Source organism: Elephantulus edwardii, unplaced genomic scaffold, assembly GCF_000299155.1.
Source record: "Elephantulus edwardii isolate Elephantulus edwardi_28Jun2011 unplaced genomic scaffold, EleEdw1.0 scaffold00072, whole genome shotgun sequence".
Classification (NCBI taxonomy): domain Eukaryota; kingdom Metazoa; phylum Chordata; class Mammalia; order Macroscelidea; family Macroscelididae; genus Elephantulus; species Elephantulus edwardii.
Window position 1 is genome coordinate 10,992,443 of NW_006399822.1, and position 19,742 is coordinate 11,012,184.

The window sequence follows — 19,742 nt, forward strand, 5'->3', positions numbered from 1 at the left end:
GAAAGCTCAAGATCTTACCAAAGACCAGGCTTACTGCTCTGGTAGACTAGTGGAGTCCCTAAGCTAGGACTCTTAGTCACCCTTCAAACCTGAACTGACTCGCCCCACCACATCCACACCCCCTGGGACTTAACTTGCAGCCAAACAATAAACTCAGGAACCTCTGGTGGCTCAGTGGTAAAGAACTGTGCCACCAATACAAAGTACTCAGTTCCAGTCCACCAGGTGCTCCACAGGAGAAGGATAGACCACTGGTTTACTGCGTGTGAAAACCCTCTGTCTGGTTGGCTGTGAGTTAGTTCTGACTCTGCAGTACAACACAACACACAATAAGGTGATCAGCAGAGCAAGTGGGTAACAGGATTAGGAAGGATCCAGTGGGAACGTGGAAAGGTGGGGTAATTATGAACATAGATCAATGGTGATTAATTTTATAAAACACATTGTCTAAGAAAGATGCAAAACACAGTGTGAATGGAGGAATGCATGAAGCACAATTTACATAAACAAAATCAATAGAAACCTTAAAAAAATAAGGTTAATGATAATAGCAAGTGGAACACACTCCTTAGAACAGTTGACCAACCATGATGAAAATGACTGCACTGTCCAGAAGTACAGCACAGACAGGAAGGACTAGAAAAGAAGGATGGTGAAAGTGGGAAACGCAGGCGGAGAGTGAGAAGGTGCCGTGAAATTACGGGAGTCATAATCAATGTCGTGAAAACATGGATGAGCAGTTGGATGGAGGACCAACTTATTCTATAAACTTTTACTTAAATTACAATTAAAGGGCTGGTTGGGGTTGGTTTTTTTTTAAAAAAAAAGTATCAGATATCCAAGAATGAATAAAGAAAACATCCTCAAGAAATGGGACTATGAGATTCTGGACATCTGATCTTTCAGTTAAGATGAGAAGGGCCAGGGAGGTAGTAGGAGACAGTGACTCATAGTGTGCCAGATAGGGGAGTCACAGTCTGAGCAGTGAGCTGTGTTTGAAAGACCGCTGAAGCACCTGGTGCCAGGTTACAGCGTCCTGCATTGGTTTTCTCTTGGCACCACTGATGGTTGTGCTTTTCGATCAGGACCTCAGCGGTGGCCCAGACCATGTGGACCGCCGATGAGATTGCTCAGCTGTGTTACACACACTACAGAACCAAGCTGCCCAAGCAAGGCAAGCCGGAGGCCGGTCGTGAGTGGACGTTGCTGGCAGCGGTGGTGAAGATACAGTCTACAGCGGACGGGGCCTCTGACTCCCCTGACAAGTCAGTGCCGGGTGAGGCCTCTTCACCTTGGCAGGCTCCCTCTGCTGCCAGAGGCGGTCATTGAGTTACTGTACAGTGGAGTCCTGGGGTGGTGCAAACAGGCAGCCTATCTCAGGAGAAAGACCTGTCAGTTTACTGCTAAAAGATCACAGCCATTGAAAACCCATGGACCACAGTTGTGTTCTGACACACGTAAGGCCACCATAAGTCAACAGCAACTAGGGGATAGTGGGCAGCAGTGGACACTGTGTGTGTCCTCCAGGCCCCTCCCCATCAGGTGGCCACAGAGGCAGGTGGCCCACCATACTGGAACCAAGCCCTCGGTGGGGTGGGCCTGTGGGAAGCTAGTGGAGGAATGTGCAGGCTTTCTAAGCCTTAGGCCCAAAGGATTGTTCACACCCACTTAATGGTTTCTTTTCTTCCCTCAGTGAGGAAGGAAGTTGTCTCAATGGGAACGGGAACAAAATGCATAGGCCACTCCAAAATGAGGACAAGCGGTGAGTACAGGACTCTGAAACCTCTTGAGTTGCTTTGGGAGCTAGGGTTCATGAGACCTTTCATCTTCCCAGCAGAATAAAAGGAATAGAAATCATCTTGCTTTCTGGGTGATCTGCAAGCCAGCCTTATTTCCATGCTCAAGGCAGAGGTTCCCCAGGCTTAACCTTATTTCTAGAAGGCTTCAGGATTCCAAATTAGCACATGGAGGATGCAGCTGCTGAAGCCCCAGGGAACGATATTTAACCAAATGGAATTGGTGACACGAATCTGTAAGTAACCAGAAGATCTCATAGAAATCTGATACTTCGTCTATTTTAAGTTAACAGGTGGTTTCTTCCTCGAGCTTGGTTCCCCTGCGTGGCTGGTCTTACTTCACATATAAAGGACAATTAGAGGTTGAACTAAATAAAAGGAAATCCATCTTCATGTTCTGTAATAGGGACTTATATTACCATGAGCTCAAATGCTCAGGTTACTAAATAGCTGGGCCTCTGGTCTTCCTGGTAAAGACTCCCTAGAAGTCAGTGGTTCTCAACCAGAAGGCAGTGAATAGGGGGATCCCCCAGCGACACCTGAAAGTGAGCACCATGTGCAGAAGGTAAGGACAGAGGCAGACCACTCCACATTGAACAAGAGGGCTCAGATTTGTTATGGGGGGAACTTACATCAAAGATGAGGTCCTGGGCAGCATCAGGACAAGAACATCTCTGTGATATCTTCCCGAATTCCAGAGATAAGGTGGAGACAGTGAGGAGGACTGGAAGCACTTGCTGATAAAGAACAAAGACTACAGCTTCAGTGTGGATTATCCCCCGTGTCAAGGAAACAAAATGCTTACAACTGGCCCAATAAACAGCCTCATGATAAACAGAAGGATTCAAGTTGTCAAGAGTTTCCTTTCACTTGGATCAGCATCTGTGGGAGCAGCTGTCAAGAAATAAAACTGAATTGCACTGGACAAATCTGCAAATTTTTTTTTCTGATGATAGGGGCCCAGACAACAGGAAGGCAGGATTGAATAGTAGTCTTACCGTAGAAGGGGAAGGTCAGCCCCCCTGGACACCAGTGTGCCCCAGCGGGGGTGGAGCCCCACAAAGATAAATCTTTGAAGTGTTAAAAAGCAATGTCAGGAGCTCTGGTGGCCTAGTGGCAAGAAGCTGCATTACAATCCCAGAGGTACATGGTTCGGATCCACCAGATGCTCTGCTGGAGTAGGAGGGGCAGTCTCCTCCTGTGCCAGTCAGATCCGATTTGACGGTACACACAAAAAAATAATAAAATAAAAATTAAAAAAAAAAAACACCACCAACAACAAAATAATGTCATTCACTCTGAGGAAGGAAGTACACCAGATCCAAGCCGTGTCTTCAGTCGCCTGATCATGTGCCTGGGAATGCTGAAGAGTAAGTAAGGAAAACTAGTCAGAAAAGTTGACGGCTTAGAATGGAATTGGCAAAGAGTAGGAAAGACTGTTTGGACCGCGAGAAGAATGAACAGGTCTCTCTTGGATGAATGAAGTCCAAGCAGACGGCCGCTGGGAAACAAAGACGGTCAAGCTTTGCCTTCTGTACTTTGGATATGGACTCGAGAGGGACCTTGTCCCTGGAACAGTGGGGAAGAAAAAGATCCTCAATTAGATGAATTGTGAAAGTGACGGCAACAGTGGACCCGTGTGCAGCAGTGAGTACATCGCAGGACCAGGCTGTTTCTGTTGTATGTGGGGTCACTAAGAGTCAGAATTGACTAAAGGTCACCTCACACCAGCAGCAGGGAGGATTAATCATGTGACTGCCTCCTTCCCTCAAGTCTAACATGTCCAGATGTAACATTTGCATCCAGGCTCCTTCTAAGATGTGTGTTGTTTGCTCCTCGTTTCAGGAATGGCATGTTTGCCAGCACTGTGGCCAGCCCCAGGCCTGGAAGCAGCTCACATGTCCTGGATCAGTCCCATCATTTGTCTGTAACCAATGCAAGGGGAATTCCTCCCTAACTCTGGGACATTTGGCAATGTCTGGAGACAGCTTGCTTGGGGGAAGGTGATAATGGCATCTAGTAGATGCCAGAGATGCTGCTAAGCATCTTACCATTCACAGGACAGCCTCCCCAACAGCACGTTATCCATCCCCAAATGTCTTCAGTGCTGCTGGATTGAGCTACACTCTGTGTTGCCTTTGATGTTTGTGAAGCATTTTGGCAAAGCCCTCCAGCAGCCGCATGGCCATCCCTAGCCACGGGGAAGCTGTGTTCTGCGTCTGAAAATCAGGGCCTCTCCACCGTCCATGTGTTTTCATCTGCTGTCTTGTCTTTGCCACAGGAGACATCATCAATGACAGCCATGCTGAGGTCATAGCCAGAAGGAGCTTCCAAAGGTAAAGCCACACCCCCACGGCTCTGATGCCGCCCGCACGTCTGAGCTGGGGGCCTCTGAATTCTCAGTTCTAACTCCCCTGTGACAGTGATCATGTCCATCTCAGGACCACAGTGTGAGTGGCACATTCCAGACCAGTGGTTCTGGGGCCTTTGAATCCCCTGAAAGACACCTCCAAAGACCGAGACTCAGCAGATTGGTAGGAGGAATCTGAAAGGTTGAATTTCTGATAGGTTCTAAGTAATGTTGGTGCTGGTCTAGTGCATTCTCGTATTCCAGACCCCTCTCAGTCCCATTGTACTTCAGTAATACTCCCTTCTCCCTTACATCCCCTTTGCTCCAGGAGTTTAGTTCATTCTGATAATGTCCTGCAACCCATCAGGTACCTTCTCCATCAACTCCTTCTGGCCTTCCTGGAGGAGGACAGCATCTTTTTCCCAGGATCTCGGACAGGACAGTGGAAGCTCAGACCAGGCCTCTGTTTTGTGTTTTTCTCCAGCCATACTCCCTGTAAGTATATTCCAATCTTCAAATTAATGTTCCATTGTCTGTTTTCTTATGTCTGTCTTATCCATGAAAGATGTTGAGAAGTTTTAGGGCTGAAACCCAAGGTTCTAGTCTACCCACAGGTACCTCAGAAAAAAAGCTGGCTGTCAGCTTGTAAAAACTCACCTATTAAGGGGGCTCTGGTGGCCTAGTGGCAAGAAGTTGTACTGCAATCCCAGAGGCACACGGTTCAAATCCACCAGATGCTCTGCTGGAGAAGGAGGGGCAATCTCCTCCTGTACCAGTCGGATCTGATTTGATGGTACACTCACACACACACAAAAAGAATTAAAAAAATAAATAAAGTAAACAAAAAACCCCTCACCCATTAAAAGCCCTGTGGAGGCGAGTTCTACACCAGCACCCCCAGGGTCACCGCAAGTCGGAATCAACCCACTGACAGGTCGTGAGAAGATGTTCAGGAGCTGCGGTCGCGTGCAGCACGCCTGCCTGGGCCAAGCATAGCGAGCCACTCCTGGTATTCTTGAAAACTGAGTGCTTACTGCCTTTGGTAAACAAGAGCTGGAGGGTCACAGTAAAATTTCTTCAGAAGGATAGATTGTCCTCTGAGTATAAGCTTCTAAAATTGCATATTTAGTAATTACAGCAGAGCAGCAGTAATTCCTATAAAGAAACAGAATGACTGTCTGACTGAACACACTGGCATAGCTTTAAAAAGATTGAGTCTGCTGGAGTCATGCCAGGAAAATGGCCTTCAGAGAGGTAGGTGGAGCCAGCCATGCTCGGTTCCTTGCACTTAGGCACCCGGGTCAGAAGGATATTTCCTACCTTTGTGTTTCTGAACTGTAATATGCGTGTGAATGACCTGGGCATCTCATTGAGATTCAGATTCAGAAGGAGCCTGAGATTTTGTATTTCTGACCAAATCCCAAGGAGCCCCGGTGGCACAGCAGTTAAAGTGTCCAACTGCTATCTGAAAGCTGGTGGTTCTGAACCAGCCACTTTGTGAGGAAGCACGCTGCTCCCATCCCTTGAGCACCTGCGGCCTTAGAAAGCTCATGAAGCAGTCCTCTGTCTTACAGAATCACTGCTGGAATTAACACAATAGGGATGGCCTGGGAGCGAACGCCAGGTCCTGACAGCTGTGCTGGCCTGTGCACCTTGTCCTAAGTAGTCAGAGCCAGGCTGACCCCAGAGGCAGGCACATCCTTGTAGAGATGATGCGGTGGGCCTCAGCTAGCGTGATGGATGGCCCGGTCCAGTTACAGAAATCCGTGCTCCACAGACTCACGCTAATCTGCACAAGCCAGCATTCGATCCTAGCAAGACGAGAAAAAGCGGGGCTTTTTATTGAAATTTTTAAAAAAGCTCATGTCTTCCAAGTTAAGGACCATACAATTTTTTTTCTTTTTCTAAAAATAAAGGTTATCAGGATTTTTAAGAGTCCTATTTGGTGGGATAAAAAGTTGGCAATGCTCTATTGATCTAAAACTCTTTTGTGAATTTTCTGGTTTGTGAAATCAAATCTGGGAGCCCTGACGCCATTCCCCTGACTCTGAGGTGATGTTCCAAATGCGACATTCCCTTGTTTTGTCAGCTGGAAGTAGGAACACTCTCTAGAGAACGTGGCTGGCTGGCTCCCTGGGCGTGTACGTCCCATTTCTAGTTAATAAACTGATTGGCACCTGCATCAGCTACTTCATGCTCGTTTTCATAAATGTGATCTTCTTTTTTCCTTTTTTTATTTTTATTACTTTTTTTTTATTACTTTTAATGAAAGTTTACAGAGACTTTGGATTTCCATTAATTCTTTGTTGCATTTTTTCCCCTGCCCAACCTCCCCCCTCCCATAAATGTGACTTTTTTTTTTAATTTAGGTTGTTTATTTTTCATTTCAATGAACATCTACAGAGATTTTGGAATTCCATTCATTCATTGTTGCACCCTTCTCCCCACACAAACCCCTCCCCAAATGTGACTTTTATTAGCATGAATCAGCCTGTCCCCTTCTAGCATTTATCAAGATCAGACATCGGAACCTGCAGAAGACAGTTGGACCCTGATAAGTTCTCCAAAATAGGTGTCACCTTGTAGGTCCCTGGATGTGAGCTTGCGGCCTCTTTGGCAACATTCCTGTGTCTACATCTCTTCGGCCATAGATCCTGCAGATGGATTATTTACACGCTTTAGGAGAGCCATGCACGTTGGAAGGGGGAGCTCCCTTCACAAGGGATAGACTCTTACTTGACTTTGTTTTCCTTTGATCCCCGTGCTGCTGAAGTGGAAATACAAGTAGCTGGCTTTAACAAACAAATGTATTCTCTCACTTGAGGAAGCTCAGTAGTAACTCACTGATTGCCGACGAGTCTTTACCGACTCATCGCTGACCCTCCAGTAGGTCTTTGGGGGCTGTGAATCGTCTGGGATTGCTTGTCTCTCCCTGGAGCCGCTGGTAGTTAGAAGTCACATCATCCAGCTCGGGGCGTGCTTTCCCTGCGTCTGCTCTGGAAGGACCCTTCCTCTTCTGAACACTCACTCCTGGGCGATCTCCATGTGGCTTTGTGTGTCTCTTCCCTATTTCTGCTGGCTCACCTGTTTGTTTAACCATCTCTATACCTCACAAGAGAATGACTCCAAATATACCCTGAATTAATCCTCTCCATTAACATAACAAGGACAGCTCATTCCTAAGTGGAATTATAACTATATGTAAAAAAGATTGGGATTACCAGTACAACACATAATTCAACAATAATTCATAATCCAATACATAATTAACTGTTATGTACCATCAAATGGAACTGACTCATAGCTGACCCTCCATTGGGTTTTCAGGAGGCAGTAAGTCACATGGGAGAAGATTTTTGCCCATATTTCTCTTGGAATAGCTGGTGGATTCAAAATAGAATTGGTCTTTCTCTCAGGCCAAACCAGAAAAACCATATTCACTACTGTTGGATCAGTTCCAGCTTGCAGTGACCCTGTAGGACAAGGTGGACGTGCCCCCGAGGGGTTCCGTCTTCACAGAAGCAGATTAGGTTCAAACTGCTGACCTTTTGGTTAGCAGCTGGCCACTTTACCAAACTTAAATTTGTGTTCCTTGGGGTCACCTGGAGAGCTTGCTGGGGCCTGCTCTCCAGAATTTGTTATATACCAGGATTACTGTGGTTCCCAAGAATGTATCTGAGTTCTCAAAGGATGCTAGTATGGCTGGCCTGGGGACCCCACCCGGCCAACCACTGATTTGAAGGCTCTCTGGGGACCCCACCCAGGCAACCACTGATTTGAAGGCTCTCTGGGGACCCCACCCAGGCAACCACTGATTTGAAGGCTCTCTCTCCCCCTGCAGGTGGTGATGCCTCCATCATTCCAATGCTGGAGTTTGAAGACCAGCCTTGCTGCCCTGTCAGCAGCGATTGGGCCAACAACCCATCTGTGGAGGTCACCGGTAACTGTGAAGCTCCTGAAAAGAAAAGGAAATGTGAGAGTCCTGACAGTCCTGTACCCAAAAAGATGAAGTCTGAGCCTGAAACCCCTGCCAGGGAAGTGGCCAGTGGTGTCACACGGCAGCAGGAAAGTGTCCCAACCACCCCAGCTGTCAGCAGCTCTGATCCTGCCCCAGAGGGACTGTATGCTGTGTCCCCAAGTGGTGCCAAGGTGGTGGACGTTTATAGAACTGGAGCCAAATGTGTGCCTGGGGAAGCTGGAGACTCAGGGAAGCCGGGGGCTGCGTATCACCAGGTAGGGCTGCTTCGAATAAAGCCAGGCCGGGGTGACAGAACCTGCTCCATGTCCTGCAGTGACAAGCTGGCTCGCTGGAACGTTCTCGGATGCCAGGGGGCACTGTTGACGCATTTCCTGGAAGAACCCATCTACCTGTCAGCTGTGGTGATCGGGAAATGCCCTTACAGCCAGGAAGTCATGCAGAGAGCCCTGATTGAGAGGTGAAAGGGCAGTGGGGAGGTACTTGTGAGAGCAGAGCTTTGCACTGCTTAGTCCTGGCCAGAAATTAGGATAGGCCAGAATTTTTAAACTTTGAGTGAAATGGGGAGAATTACAGGTAGAAGCCCCAACATAGTAAACTCAGAAGTGTCATAGCCCTTTCAAGATCCTGATGTGGAACATGAGATTGTCACCAAGGCGGTGACGAAAGAAACACACCCAGATTAGTGCACTTGGCTGCGGCTTTGAGCAGGGCAACATTGTTTCCCTCTCTGCTGGTTAAAAGATTTGTTTGCAATGCACCACTCTTGGCTGTCCTTGTTTTACAAGAAGAGATTAAGTCTGAAGCAACAACATTAACTTATTTTCCTCATCCTGGTTATTTTCCACTTCATCTTCAGTTTACAAATTCAGCTCTATTCTAATTTAACTTTGTCAATCATGACTGAATCTGAAAGAACTGCTTTGAATACCTGTATACAATCAAATTCGGAAATGCTTAAAGTATTGGTGCCTTGCAATCTGTAATTCCACTTTTGGGTGTTTTTTTCTAAGGAAACAACTAAGAAAGCACTCCAGCATTTGAATTTGCCATCATGTAGGAAACTGCTCACAGCTGACCCTCACACAGGGATTTACAAGATGCTGTAAATCACAAAGGATTGCTAAGCTTCTGATGGACTCGAACCCCCTGAGAGAAACGGCAGCGCCACAGGGCTCCCTAGTTTGTGTATAGGAATTCAAAAGAAGAAAGAAACAGCCAGAATGCCCAGCAGTAGCATTTAATGTGGTTAAAATGATTTTTGTTAAAATGTTGATCTAAAGAATATAATATTTACAAAAATTAGATCATTTTGATCTTTTAATATATAACACATTGCCATCAAGTTGGAACCGACTCAAGCTGACCACCCATTGGGTTTCCAAGGCAGTGGGAGGAGATTGCCCATCTTTTCGCTAGGGAAGCACTGTTTAATTCAAACGGCCAGAGGCAGCAGGTTTTGGGTCAGCTGTAGCCCTGACTGTGGACCACCAGAGCACCCTCTTAAAGAATCTGTACCTCTGGGGAGCTATACACCAAATGTTTGATAGTGCTTGTCTCCTGGGGAGGGAGGGTGGGAGCAACTGCGGGCGGGTATGGGCTGATGAAAATGTTCCAACTTAACATTGTAGTAATAGTTGCACTACCATAGATACATAGGATATAACTGACATGCACATTTTCAATGAGTGCGTTTTAGAGTACGTGGATTATCACTCATGAAAGATGTTCTGAAAGAAAGGCAGACTGGCCAGGCACAGCGCCTAGGATATTTCCTGTGGTTTCCCTTCTGGGACAGTAAACTGCCTGCTTTCTTCTTATTTTATACGAGTGTCGTGTTGGCTTCTATTTCGCATGAAAAATACAAGAGAAGTTGAGGCTTTTATGTTAGATGATAATTAGAGTTTCTGTGTGTTTGAAGGATTCCCTTAGCAAGCAGATGTCACGTTGGTGTTTCTGCTTATGGTTTTTCAAAGCCTGTGCTGCATCAGGAATTAAGAGAGCTTGTTTTCACAGAGGTCCCCAAGAGATGGTGCCTCATTTCTTGAGTTACCACTTCAGAGTGTTAGGGAGGGACCTTCTCAGGCTGGGTTTCTATTTTGGTGGTGTTTTTGTTACGTACCATGAATCAGAACTGATTCATAGCTGACCTTCCAGCAGGCTTTCAGAGACAGTGAATCACATGGGAGGTGATTGCCCATCTTTTTTCAGTGAAGCTACTGTCGGATTTGAACCACTTGCTTTTGCATTCATTGCACAACTCCTTACCACTAAGCCACCAGAGCTCCTTTCTCTTCTGATACCCCCTGTAGATTCAGCCCTAGTAAGTGAACAGACAATATTTGTTGTTGATACAAGTAATATTCTACTGTATGAATATCAGTCTCTGGGTGGACAGAGAACACAGTCCATTACTTAAATGGTTAGAGATTTGAGTGCACCCAGTACTCACAAAGCAAAGTCCATAGGGAGCTCTGGTGGCCTAGAGGCAAGAAGCTGCACTGCAATCCCAGAGATAAGCAGTTCAAATCCACCAGATGCTCTGCTGGAAAAGGAGGGTCAATCTCCTCCTGTACCAGTCAGATCCAATTTGACGGTACACACACAAAAAATAATAAAATAAAATAAAACCCACAAAAAACCAAAGTCCTGGCAATCTGCTTGCAAAACAGATCAAGTCTGGGAGCCCCTGTGAGGTGCAGTTCTTCACTGACGGGGTTACTGGGGGTTGTAGTGAACTGCAGTTGGTTTTATTTTCTTTTTTGGCATGGATATACCACATTTTGGTTATGCATCAATCAGTTTGGGCAATCTGTGGAGACCTAGTGGTAAGAAGTTGCACTGCCAACCCAAAGGCACTCAGTTCAAATCCACCAGGTGCTCCAAGGGAGAAAGATGAGCAATCTCTTCCTGTGCAGCCTCCTCTTACAGCCTCTAAAAACCACTGGAGAGTCAGCTAGGAGTTGGTTCCGACTTGACAATTCATCAGTGAATGAACATCTGCGTTGTTCTTAATGCTGTGACCACTTACGCGCAAGTGTTTGTGTGGATAAATAAGTCTCTATGCCTCCTCAGGCCTGTGCTTTGCACTATGACTCAGGAGTCTGATATAGCTCTCAATCCTAGATATTCTTTTCTCCACAGACGTGCCCCTACAGTGAATCTGCTTTCTCTCACATTTAGGTGTAGAAATGTCTCAGATTTACCCAAAGGCTTTAGAGTTCAAGAGCTGAAAATCCAGCAGTCTGATCTTCTGTTTGAACAGAGTCGCCATGCAGTGCAGGCAAAAAGGGCTGACAGCCCGGGCCGGCTCGTTCCCTGTGGGGCAGGTGAGTGGTCCTGGTTAGATTTCCCTGTGCAATGTTCTCGGGGTGGGGGACACCTCCTCCAGCCTAGCCAGGCAGCCTTCCACAGAGGAATCAGTAGTCTATGCTCTCTTAGCCTCAACCTTCATCTTTAGATAAAAAGAATCTCATTTATCGGTGTTGTAGGAGGATTTAATGAGAACTCACACTTCATGCTTTTACTGTACCGCCAGCATAAAATTAATGCTCAGTGACTATTAGCTGCTAGAACAATCGTGATGAATCATCAGCCACTTTATACTGTTGTACTCCAGATGCCAAACCAGAGTGACAGTCATCTCTGACTTCATATCCAGCTCTCCTGGCATATAACATTTGAAATACAACATTTCTTTGGTTTGTTATATCCTTTGCATTCTCTGCAAAGGCAAAGAAATGTTTGCTCACGACGCCTCTGCCCTATCTCTGGAAGCAAGCTGAGCAGCTCTAACCCAGAATCCTCTCTTCTTAGCCATCAGCTGGAGTGCAGTTTCTGAGCAGCCCTTGGATGTTACTGCCAACGGCTTCCCACAGGGGACAACGAAGAAAGCCATCAGCAACCTTCAGGCCAGGTACAGCATTCCCGCAGAGGGAGGTGGGAGGGGATGGTGCTGACTCACGCCTCGCCACTGGTTAGTCCCCGAGCATTTTCATCACCCGAAAAAAAGAAATCCACACCCATGAGGTCCCCCTCCTCTGTCCCTCCCTGCCCTTTGTCTTGGTAACCCTTAACCTACACTCTCCTTCTAGTCTTTCTGCCTTTCCTGGACCTTTCGTAGAGATGGAATCACACAGTATGAGGCCTTGTGCTTCTGACCTAGTTAGCATAATATCATTCATGTGTAGAATGTGTCACTATCTCCTTAATTTTTAGAGCCAAATAATATTCTATTGTATGGATCTGTCGCATTTTGTTGATCCATTCAACAGCTGATGGAAATTTGTGGTACTTGGAGTTTTTGCTCTGTACCTTTGTGTGCCAGTTGATGTGGATATATATCTTCACTTTAACTGGGCATGTACCTGGGAGTAGAATTAATGAGTCGTTTGAACTAGGTTTAACTTTCTGAGGGACTGCCTACCATTTGCCTTAGAAAATATAAACCAAGGGGAGCTCTGGTGGCCTAGTGGCAAGAAGCTGTACTGCAGTCCCAGAGGCGCACGGTTCAAATCCACCAGATGCTCTGCCGGGGAAGGAGGGACAATTCCCTCCTGTACCAGTCAGATCTGATTTGACGGTACACACAAATAATAAAATAAAATTTAAAAAAAAAGAAAATATAAACCAGTTGTTCCGGTTAACATTTCTGCCAACAGTGAATGAAGGGTCCCGTTATCCGCCATCTTTTATCGTTTTATTAAAGCTTCTCTCCCGTACTTTGGGCTTGTTGTCAAGAGGGGCCAGTCCTTAGAAGAGGACAGCATGTTTGGAGGGGTGTCCTGCCAGTCTCAGGCAGCAGCCCACTTCTAGGGGTCAGCTCCCTCAAAAGACGAGCCATGATACCTCCTCAGTGCGCTGGAGCGAAATGTAGCTCTTCATCCTCAGTCCTCCCTGACCCCGTGTGGGCCTGTCTCTCCTCATCCCATTGCTGTGAGATTTCACAAGATGAGGTTTATTTGTGACGCCATCCTGACCAAACGTGCAGATCTGCGTCATTCTACCAAATGCAGGAATGGAGACTCCAGCGCATTCAGCCCAAGCCAAACACCACTCAGAGCCCACTGTGCTTGGCACGAAGCCTGGCACATAGTAAGCACTTCATAAATGCTCTTTTTTTCCTTATTGAACAGATCTCGAATCAGCAAAGCGGACCTCTTTAGATCATTTCAGAAGCTGCTGAGCAGTATTTCCGAGGACCAGTGGCCAGACTCCCTCAGGTGAAACCTAACTAAGTGACTAGTGACCCATGTTTTGCATATGTGAGACTTTTTTTTTCTTCTAAAATTGTGATTTTAGTGAACATTTACAAAGAGACTGGTTTTCATTCATTCATACATACACCTTTTCATCTAGGAGACTCTTCCTGTTTTCTCCTGACTTTAGAATGGCAGTGAGCTCTGGTAGGAGTGGTGGTTTAGCAGTGTCCTGTTGCCAGGTAATCAGTTCTAACTCGTAGCCATCCTGGAGGGTGGAGGAGGAGTGCGCCATGTGCATCCATGTGCTTCCAAGGCTGTAATCTTTACATAAGTAGATGCTGCGTCTTTTCTCTCATGGAGCCACTCGTGGATTTGAATTGTCCACCTTCTAATTACCAGCTGAGCATCTTAACACCAGAGTCCCCTTCAGCAGTCCAGTGGGTCATACTCTAGTGGATTCTTCTCTCCCTTTGGCTCTATTTGCATATGTATACAGAGAATGAATGGTTGTAAAACCATGTTGAGGGGGAGGGACCACTAACCAGTGCATTTGTAGAAAGCCCAGAAAAAACCATTTATCTGGCACGCTGTAGAGAAAAGAAAAAGTCAGAGGTAGAGAGTCTCAAGACCCACAATGACTACATCCTTAAGGGAGATTTGTAGAGGTAACTGTATTAAAGTTTCATTTCATATCAAGGTGCTTGATGTGGAAAGGGGGGTGCTCCTGTATCTGCTTAGAGGTTCTGTCTGATAAGAGAGACTTTGGACATGAACCTTGAGGTCTCCTCAGAGACACAGGATATTCACGGAGGTTGTTAGGAAGGCACTATGAGAATGCAGTGAATTCCTTTAGCCCAGGTCACTCCGGGTGGGGATGGAAAGGAACCAGCCTTAGGCTGGGCCTCCCAGCTCTTCCTTTCATGTACGTGCATATTAAAGGAACTTGCTGGGAGACGGATGAATCTCAGGAGAGGAAGCATGGAGGTTTCTGATAATTAACTCCTTGAATTGGCAGTAGGACTTGTACAAATGTTTTTAATCCCTGCTCCCTAGAGCAGCCTGCTTTTTCTGCCAGGTCTGAGCATGACCGAGTGCCTTTTCTCTAGAGCAGTCACAGGAGACAAAGGGCAGGGTCCTTCTCAGGCTTGGTTCCTTCTAAGCCCTCTTTCTCTTCCCCCTTTACATGGAGAGGCCTATTGGTTAGTTAAGTAAGTGTTCCACCGCAAGCCAGAAGGTTAGAGGTTATCGTCCGTCCTGTGGGTCCCCAGGAGACAGCCTGCTTCTGGAAGGTCACAGCCCTGAAATCCTGTGGAGCAGTTCCCGCTGAATGCGCATGAGCTCACCATGAGTCAGAAGCAGAACCAAGAACAAGAAGACACAGCATCATGTTGACGTGAATGCGGGGAGAGCAGAGGCTCCGTGAGGAACACTACACTCGCTCTCTTGTTTACATCAGTGGCTGTGGACTGGAGTTGTGTGCTTTAAACAGCTCTATAAATAGGAATGCAGAGTAGGAATAAAGATATAATAGAAAGTTGTAAAACCACATTGGGGGACTGACTAGTGGGTGGGAAGAGAAAAAGTAGGTAGAAGCTTCTAGAGGAAGAGGCTGGCCACTTGATGACAGAACATGCATGCTGAAGGCTGGCCTCTGTGGTAATTTTACTTCTTTCTTATCTGGGAGAAGTTGTTTCTGTTTCATTCCTGGTATTGGGAGTTTTCTCTGCATTCATCCTTGTGTTAAATAACAACAAATCCAGACTTAAGGAGATGTTTTATTTAAAAAAAAATTATTGCAGAAAAATAAAAATAAGAAAAAAAAAGAATTATTGCAGGGAGAGAAAATGTATTCTTTCAAAAGCTAGGAAGAATGCTCAAACCATGAGATCTTCGAGCATTGCAAAGCTTAAGCAGAAAGGAATCTTTGTTGGGAGAAGAAAACCAGGCTAGAAAGGGGCAGGTAGGAGCAGAGGGTGGTGTTCTCAGAGAGTTAATCCAGGGGTCTGGAGGAAGGAAGAAAAGATTAAAGTTGTATCAAGTCAAGTTAGCAGGATTTTTGCCCTGATTAGTCACTGGGTGCAACCAGTTCAGGGATCAAGGACAAAGAAGGGGGTTTCGGAGGGCTGGTGTCTGGCTTTATCATAGCTAGACTGTGTGAGGGGAAGGTCTGTAAGTTTTTCAGCAAAGTCACAGGACTCTGTGGGGAAGTCCTATGTGGAAGGACCCTAAGCCATAGTAGAGAAGAGTGGTTCTTTGCCATTTCCCAGAAAAGGTGGAGGGTTTCCTAACCTTCCTTGTTTTCCTGCAGCTCTGGTTCCTGGTATATGTACCCTGATCTTGTACATGGACCTCAGTCCTTAATCTAGGAAACTTAGCTAAATAAATATTTATGAAGTTGTTGCCTAGTTGAAATGTGTGTAAACGGTAGAAGAAAATGTTTTTACCAGTCTCAAGTACTATCAGTATTACTCAGCTTGACATCTCTTCTTAGTCAGAGCTGGCATTGGGAACAGGAGGGTAGTAGATAAGAGAGGGGAATATGAGTAATATGGAGAGTGCTTTGCTTTGTTAGAGAGAAATCCAGCTGAGAACTTTCAAAGGCCTCGTCTTCAGTTTCTCAGAAAATTTGAAACCAGAAAGTAGGTAGTTATTCTTTTATCTCTTTCTGTAAGAATTGAAAAGAATTGGCATTCTGCTCATCTCACCTGTTTTAATCCATGTTGCTTTCTAATGAGTTCCTAAGGAGGCAGAGTTCTAGGAACACATCCTGAAATCCTCTGAACTATGTCTCTCATCACAAATGTGTCCACCGGCTTGCTCAGGCATCTTGTGGACAGTGGCCGGAAGCTGTTGAGTACCTGTGTGATTGGTGGTATGTGTATTTTAGGGGGCAGAAGCTAGAGACATACCTGGACTACAAGGAGGCCGCGTCCACTTACCAGGAAGCCTGGCTTGCACTCCGGAGGCAGGCATTCGGAGCCTGGATCAGGAACCCACGGGATTATCACCAGTTTAAATGAGGAGAAGAATTGACTGGCCTCAGGCTATTTTTGGTGCTTCACCTGGAACTGCCTTCTTCCTTTATACCAAACAACTGATGGCTGAGGTGGCTGAGTCGGGAAAGGCTTTGCCCAGAGCATTGATTGTATCTCTTGTGTCCTGTAGATGAAATTCCGGAACATAGATCAGTCTGTATTGGTTGAAGTAATACTCCTAAACAGCATCTCCATAATGGGCGTGACGTTAGTCCTTTGTTTTCTATTGCCTTCTAAAGTGTGAGTTTGGAACACGATGCCTTCCAATTCCTCTGCAGCAGTCTTGTTACATATATTCCTAAATGGGTTCAGCCAGTAATTTTGGGGCTGGTATGTGTGTGGTGTTTGAGTTCTCTGCTGGCTTTGAGCTTCACTTGGCATGATGAATAGTGGATTTTGTATACCCAGCATCCCTTCCTCGAAGAGGCATGTTTTCCCGTGAACTTAGCGGTCCTGTGCTTTCCACGACAATTAATCAGATAACCCTGCTGCAAGGCAACGTGAGGTCCTGCCCTTGAGTAGTGTAGAACTGTTGTCAGAATGCTCGAGGGACAATCTCTCTTCTTCTAGCTCTGGAGCTGTCAGGGCCACATAGACTGCCTATGGTCATTTTCACCACCACCAAGAGAGCCAGCTCAAAAAATAAAGGTGACAAGATAACACCAAGAGGGTAAGAGCCCTGGAGGCTTTGTTGGGGCACCCAGAGTCAGATATGCCTGAAGCCAGAGCCCAGCATGGATTTCAGTTCTTGTGATCATGTCACTTTCAGCTGACAGAACTGTCTTTTTTTTTTAATTGGGAAAAACATATTGGGGGTACAAGGAGGTGAGGGTTGGGGCAGAAGGGTGAGGATGGTCCAGGATGCAGTTGCAGAGCTGCACGTTTGGTCGGTGGGGGGAGCAGGTGAAGGAAATGATGAGGGTCCAGTGGGGACCAGATGCTACAGAGGAATGACAAGCATTTTCCAATGGTAATTAAACCAACTGTCTTATTGATTTGGGAATTGGATGCCAACTCTCTGGCTTCTTCATGCTGAATGGGGCGTAGATGTAAAGGGGGAAAGGGAGGTGACAGAACTGTCTTAAAAGGCCAGAGGCCCTACAGCAAGTCAGGAATAAAACTATAAAGCAGTCTGTTTAACATCTGAGATTTAACTCTCTACTTCTTCTTATGTTTCTTTATTTTTCTTTTTTTTTCCTATGCTTCTTTAATTACTGATTGGAAACAGATACTTTCCATGTTGGACTTACTCAAGGACCCTGTTTTTTCATCGCTATTTTTATGGCATTAAGTATAATTAATAGCATCATAGACATGTAATTTGCATACCATTATGTTATACGAATTACCACCTCTTTAAAATTAAACTCACACTCATGAAATACACAAAATGGGTGACCCTGGAGGACATTATGCGGAGTGAAATATCTCAATCACAGAAGGACAAATACTGCATAATGCCACTGTTATAAAACAGAACTGACATCAGAGCTGGGGGCGGGGGAACTAAGAAAAGAAGGAATAAATAATGTGCACTGCATTGAAACAGATGAGGGAAAGAACTGCTTAAAGGAATATATGATTAGGTATTATTTGCATGACACCAGTCCAGAATAAGAGGGGTGGGAGTGGGGAATTAATACACCAATAAAATAATTTTTTTCTCAAAGAGAAAAGCGAAATGGGGAGGCTGGACCAGGAGGAAAATGTGCAACAATAAGGGGAGCTCTGGTGGCCTAGTGGCAAGAAGCTGCACTGCAATCCCAGAGGTGCATGGTTCGAATCCACCAGATGCTCTGTCGGGAAAGGAGGGACAATCTCCTCCTGTACCAGTCAGATCCGATTTGATGGTACACAGACACACAAAATAATAATAAAATAAAAAAAAAGAAAATGTGCAACAATGAATGAATGGAAATGCAAGTTCTCTAATAAATTTTATTTAAAAATAAATAAATAAATAAAATTAAACTCAACCTCTTTAAAATTCAGTTGTGCAAGCATCACCACAATCAATTTTAAAACATTGTTATATCCTGTAAAGGATCTCTATGCCCATTAACAGTCACTCCCCATGTCCCCCAGCGCCTCAGCCTTAGACACCCACCATGCAGGTAATGATGGATTTGCCCATTCCAAACATTTCATATAACCGGGATCACACCTTGTGTGTCTGGCTTCTTTCATTTGCCATAATGTTTTCTTTAGGTGTAGTCCATATATGTAAGGCTGTAATTTTTTATCATCTGCAGCAAATATTTCACATCTTTTTTAGCAAGCAGGGTTGTGTCCTCTGCATAATATAGGTTGTTGATGAATCTTCCTCCAATTCTGTTACAGCATTCTTCTTCATGTAGTCTAGTTTTTGAAATTATTTGCTCAGCATGCAAAGTCTATCAATAAGGAGAAAAGATACAACCCTGACACACACCTTTGCTGATTTTAAACCATGGAGTTTTTCCTTGGTCTGTTTACACAGTAAGTTCTTGATCCTAGGTATAGGTTTCACATGAGCATGGTTAAATGTTCTGGAATTACATTATCTGTGTGTTATTGTGGGAGTTCTGGTGGCACAGCCTGCAAGGAATTGGGCTGCCAACCTAAAGACCACTCCTGGGGAGCTCTGGTGGCCTAGTGGCAAGGAGCTGCAACTACAATCCCAGAGGTGCACTGTTCGAATCTACCAGATGCTCAGCGGGGAAGGAGGGACAATCTCCTCCTGTACCAGTCAGATCTGATTTGACGGTACACTCACACAAAAATAATTTAAAAATTAAAAAAATGTATATTTTTTTTTAAAAAAAAGACCACTCCTCTCTGGCTGCTGGAATCCACCAGCAGCCCTAAAGGAGAAAAATGAGCAATATCCTCCTGTGCCACTTCCAGAAAATCCGCTGCGAGTCCACCTATGAATTGGTTCTGACTGGAGAGCAGTGAGTTTGGGTTTTGATACCTGTATTTTGAGGGGTCACAGTTCAATCTATGACATACTATTCTTGTTTATTCCCCTTTCCTTCCCCACCCCCGAAGCATTTTCAAAACAAAGTGCAAACATCTTTAAAAGTTAACAGTATAAAATTCAGTCTCATTTTCCCTTGTAATCTCAAAAACTGTCTTTGGCCTGTATCTAAACAAAGTTCCCACAATGCAAATATGTATTTTTGTAGGGGAGCTCTGGTGGCCTAGTGGCAAGGAGCTGCAACTACAATCCCAGAGGCGCACGGTTCAAATCCACCAGATGCTCTGCCAGGGAAGGAGGGGCAATCTCCTCTAGTACCAGTCAGATCTGATTTGATGGTACACGCACACAAAAATTTAAAAAAAATATGTATTTTTGTCGTTTTAAATCTCTATTTACCCACCATTTTATATGCTAGAACAATT

General features: G+C 45.4%; 1 protein-coding gene across 1 annotated transcript; it reads left to right on the forward strand.

Moving 5' to 3' along the window:
- Window positions 1-1,107: 1,107 nt before the first annotated feature.
- Window positions 1,108-16,343, forward strand: ADAT1 (adenosine deaminase, tRNA-specific 1). The gene is made up of 9 exons (XM_006888825.1): window positions 1,108-1,276; window positions 1,694-1,762; window positions 4,078-4,132; window positions 4,514-4,641; window positions 7,988-8,582; window positions 11,306-11,451; window positions 11,939-12,038; window positions 13,258-13,344; window positions 16,211-16,343. The coding sequence occupies exons 1-9, from the start codon at window positions 1,108-1,110 to the stop codon at window positions 16,341-16,343; spliced, it is 1,482 nt and encodes a 493-aa protein (XP_006888887.1).
- The last annotated feature ends 3,399 nt before the right edge of the window (window positions 16,344-19,742 follow it).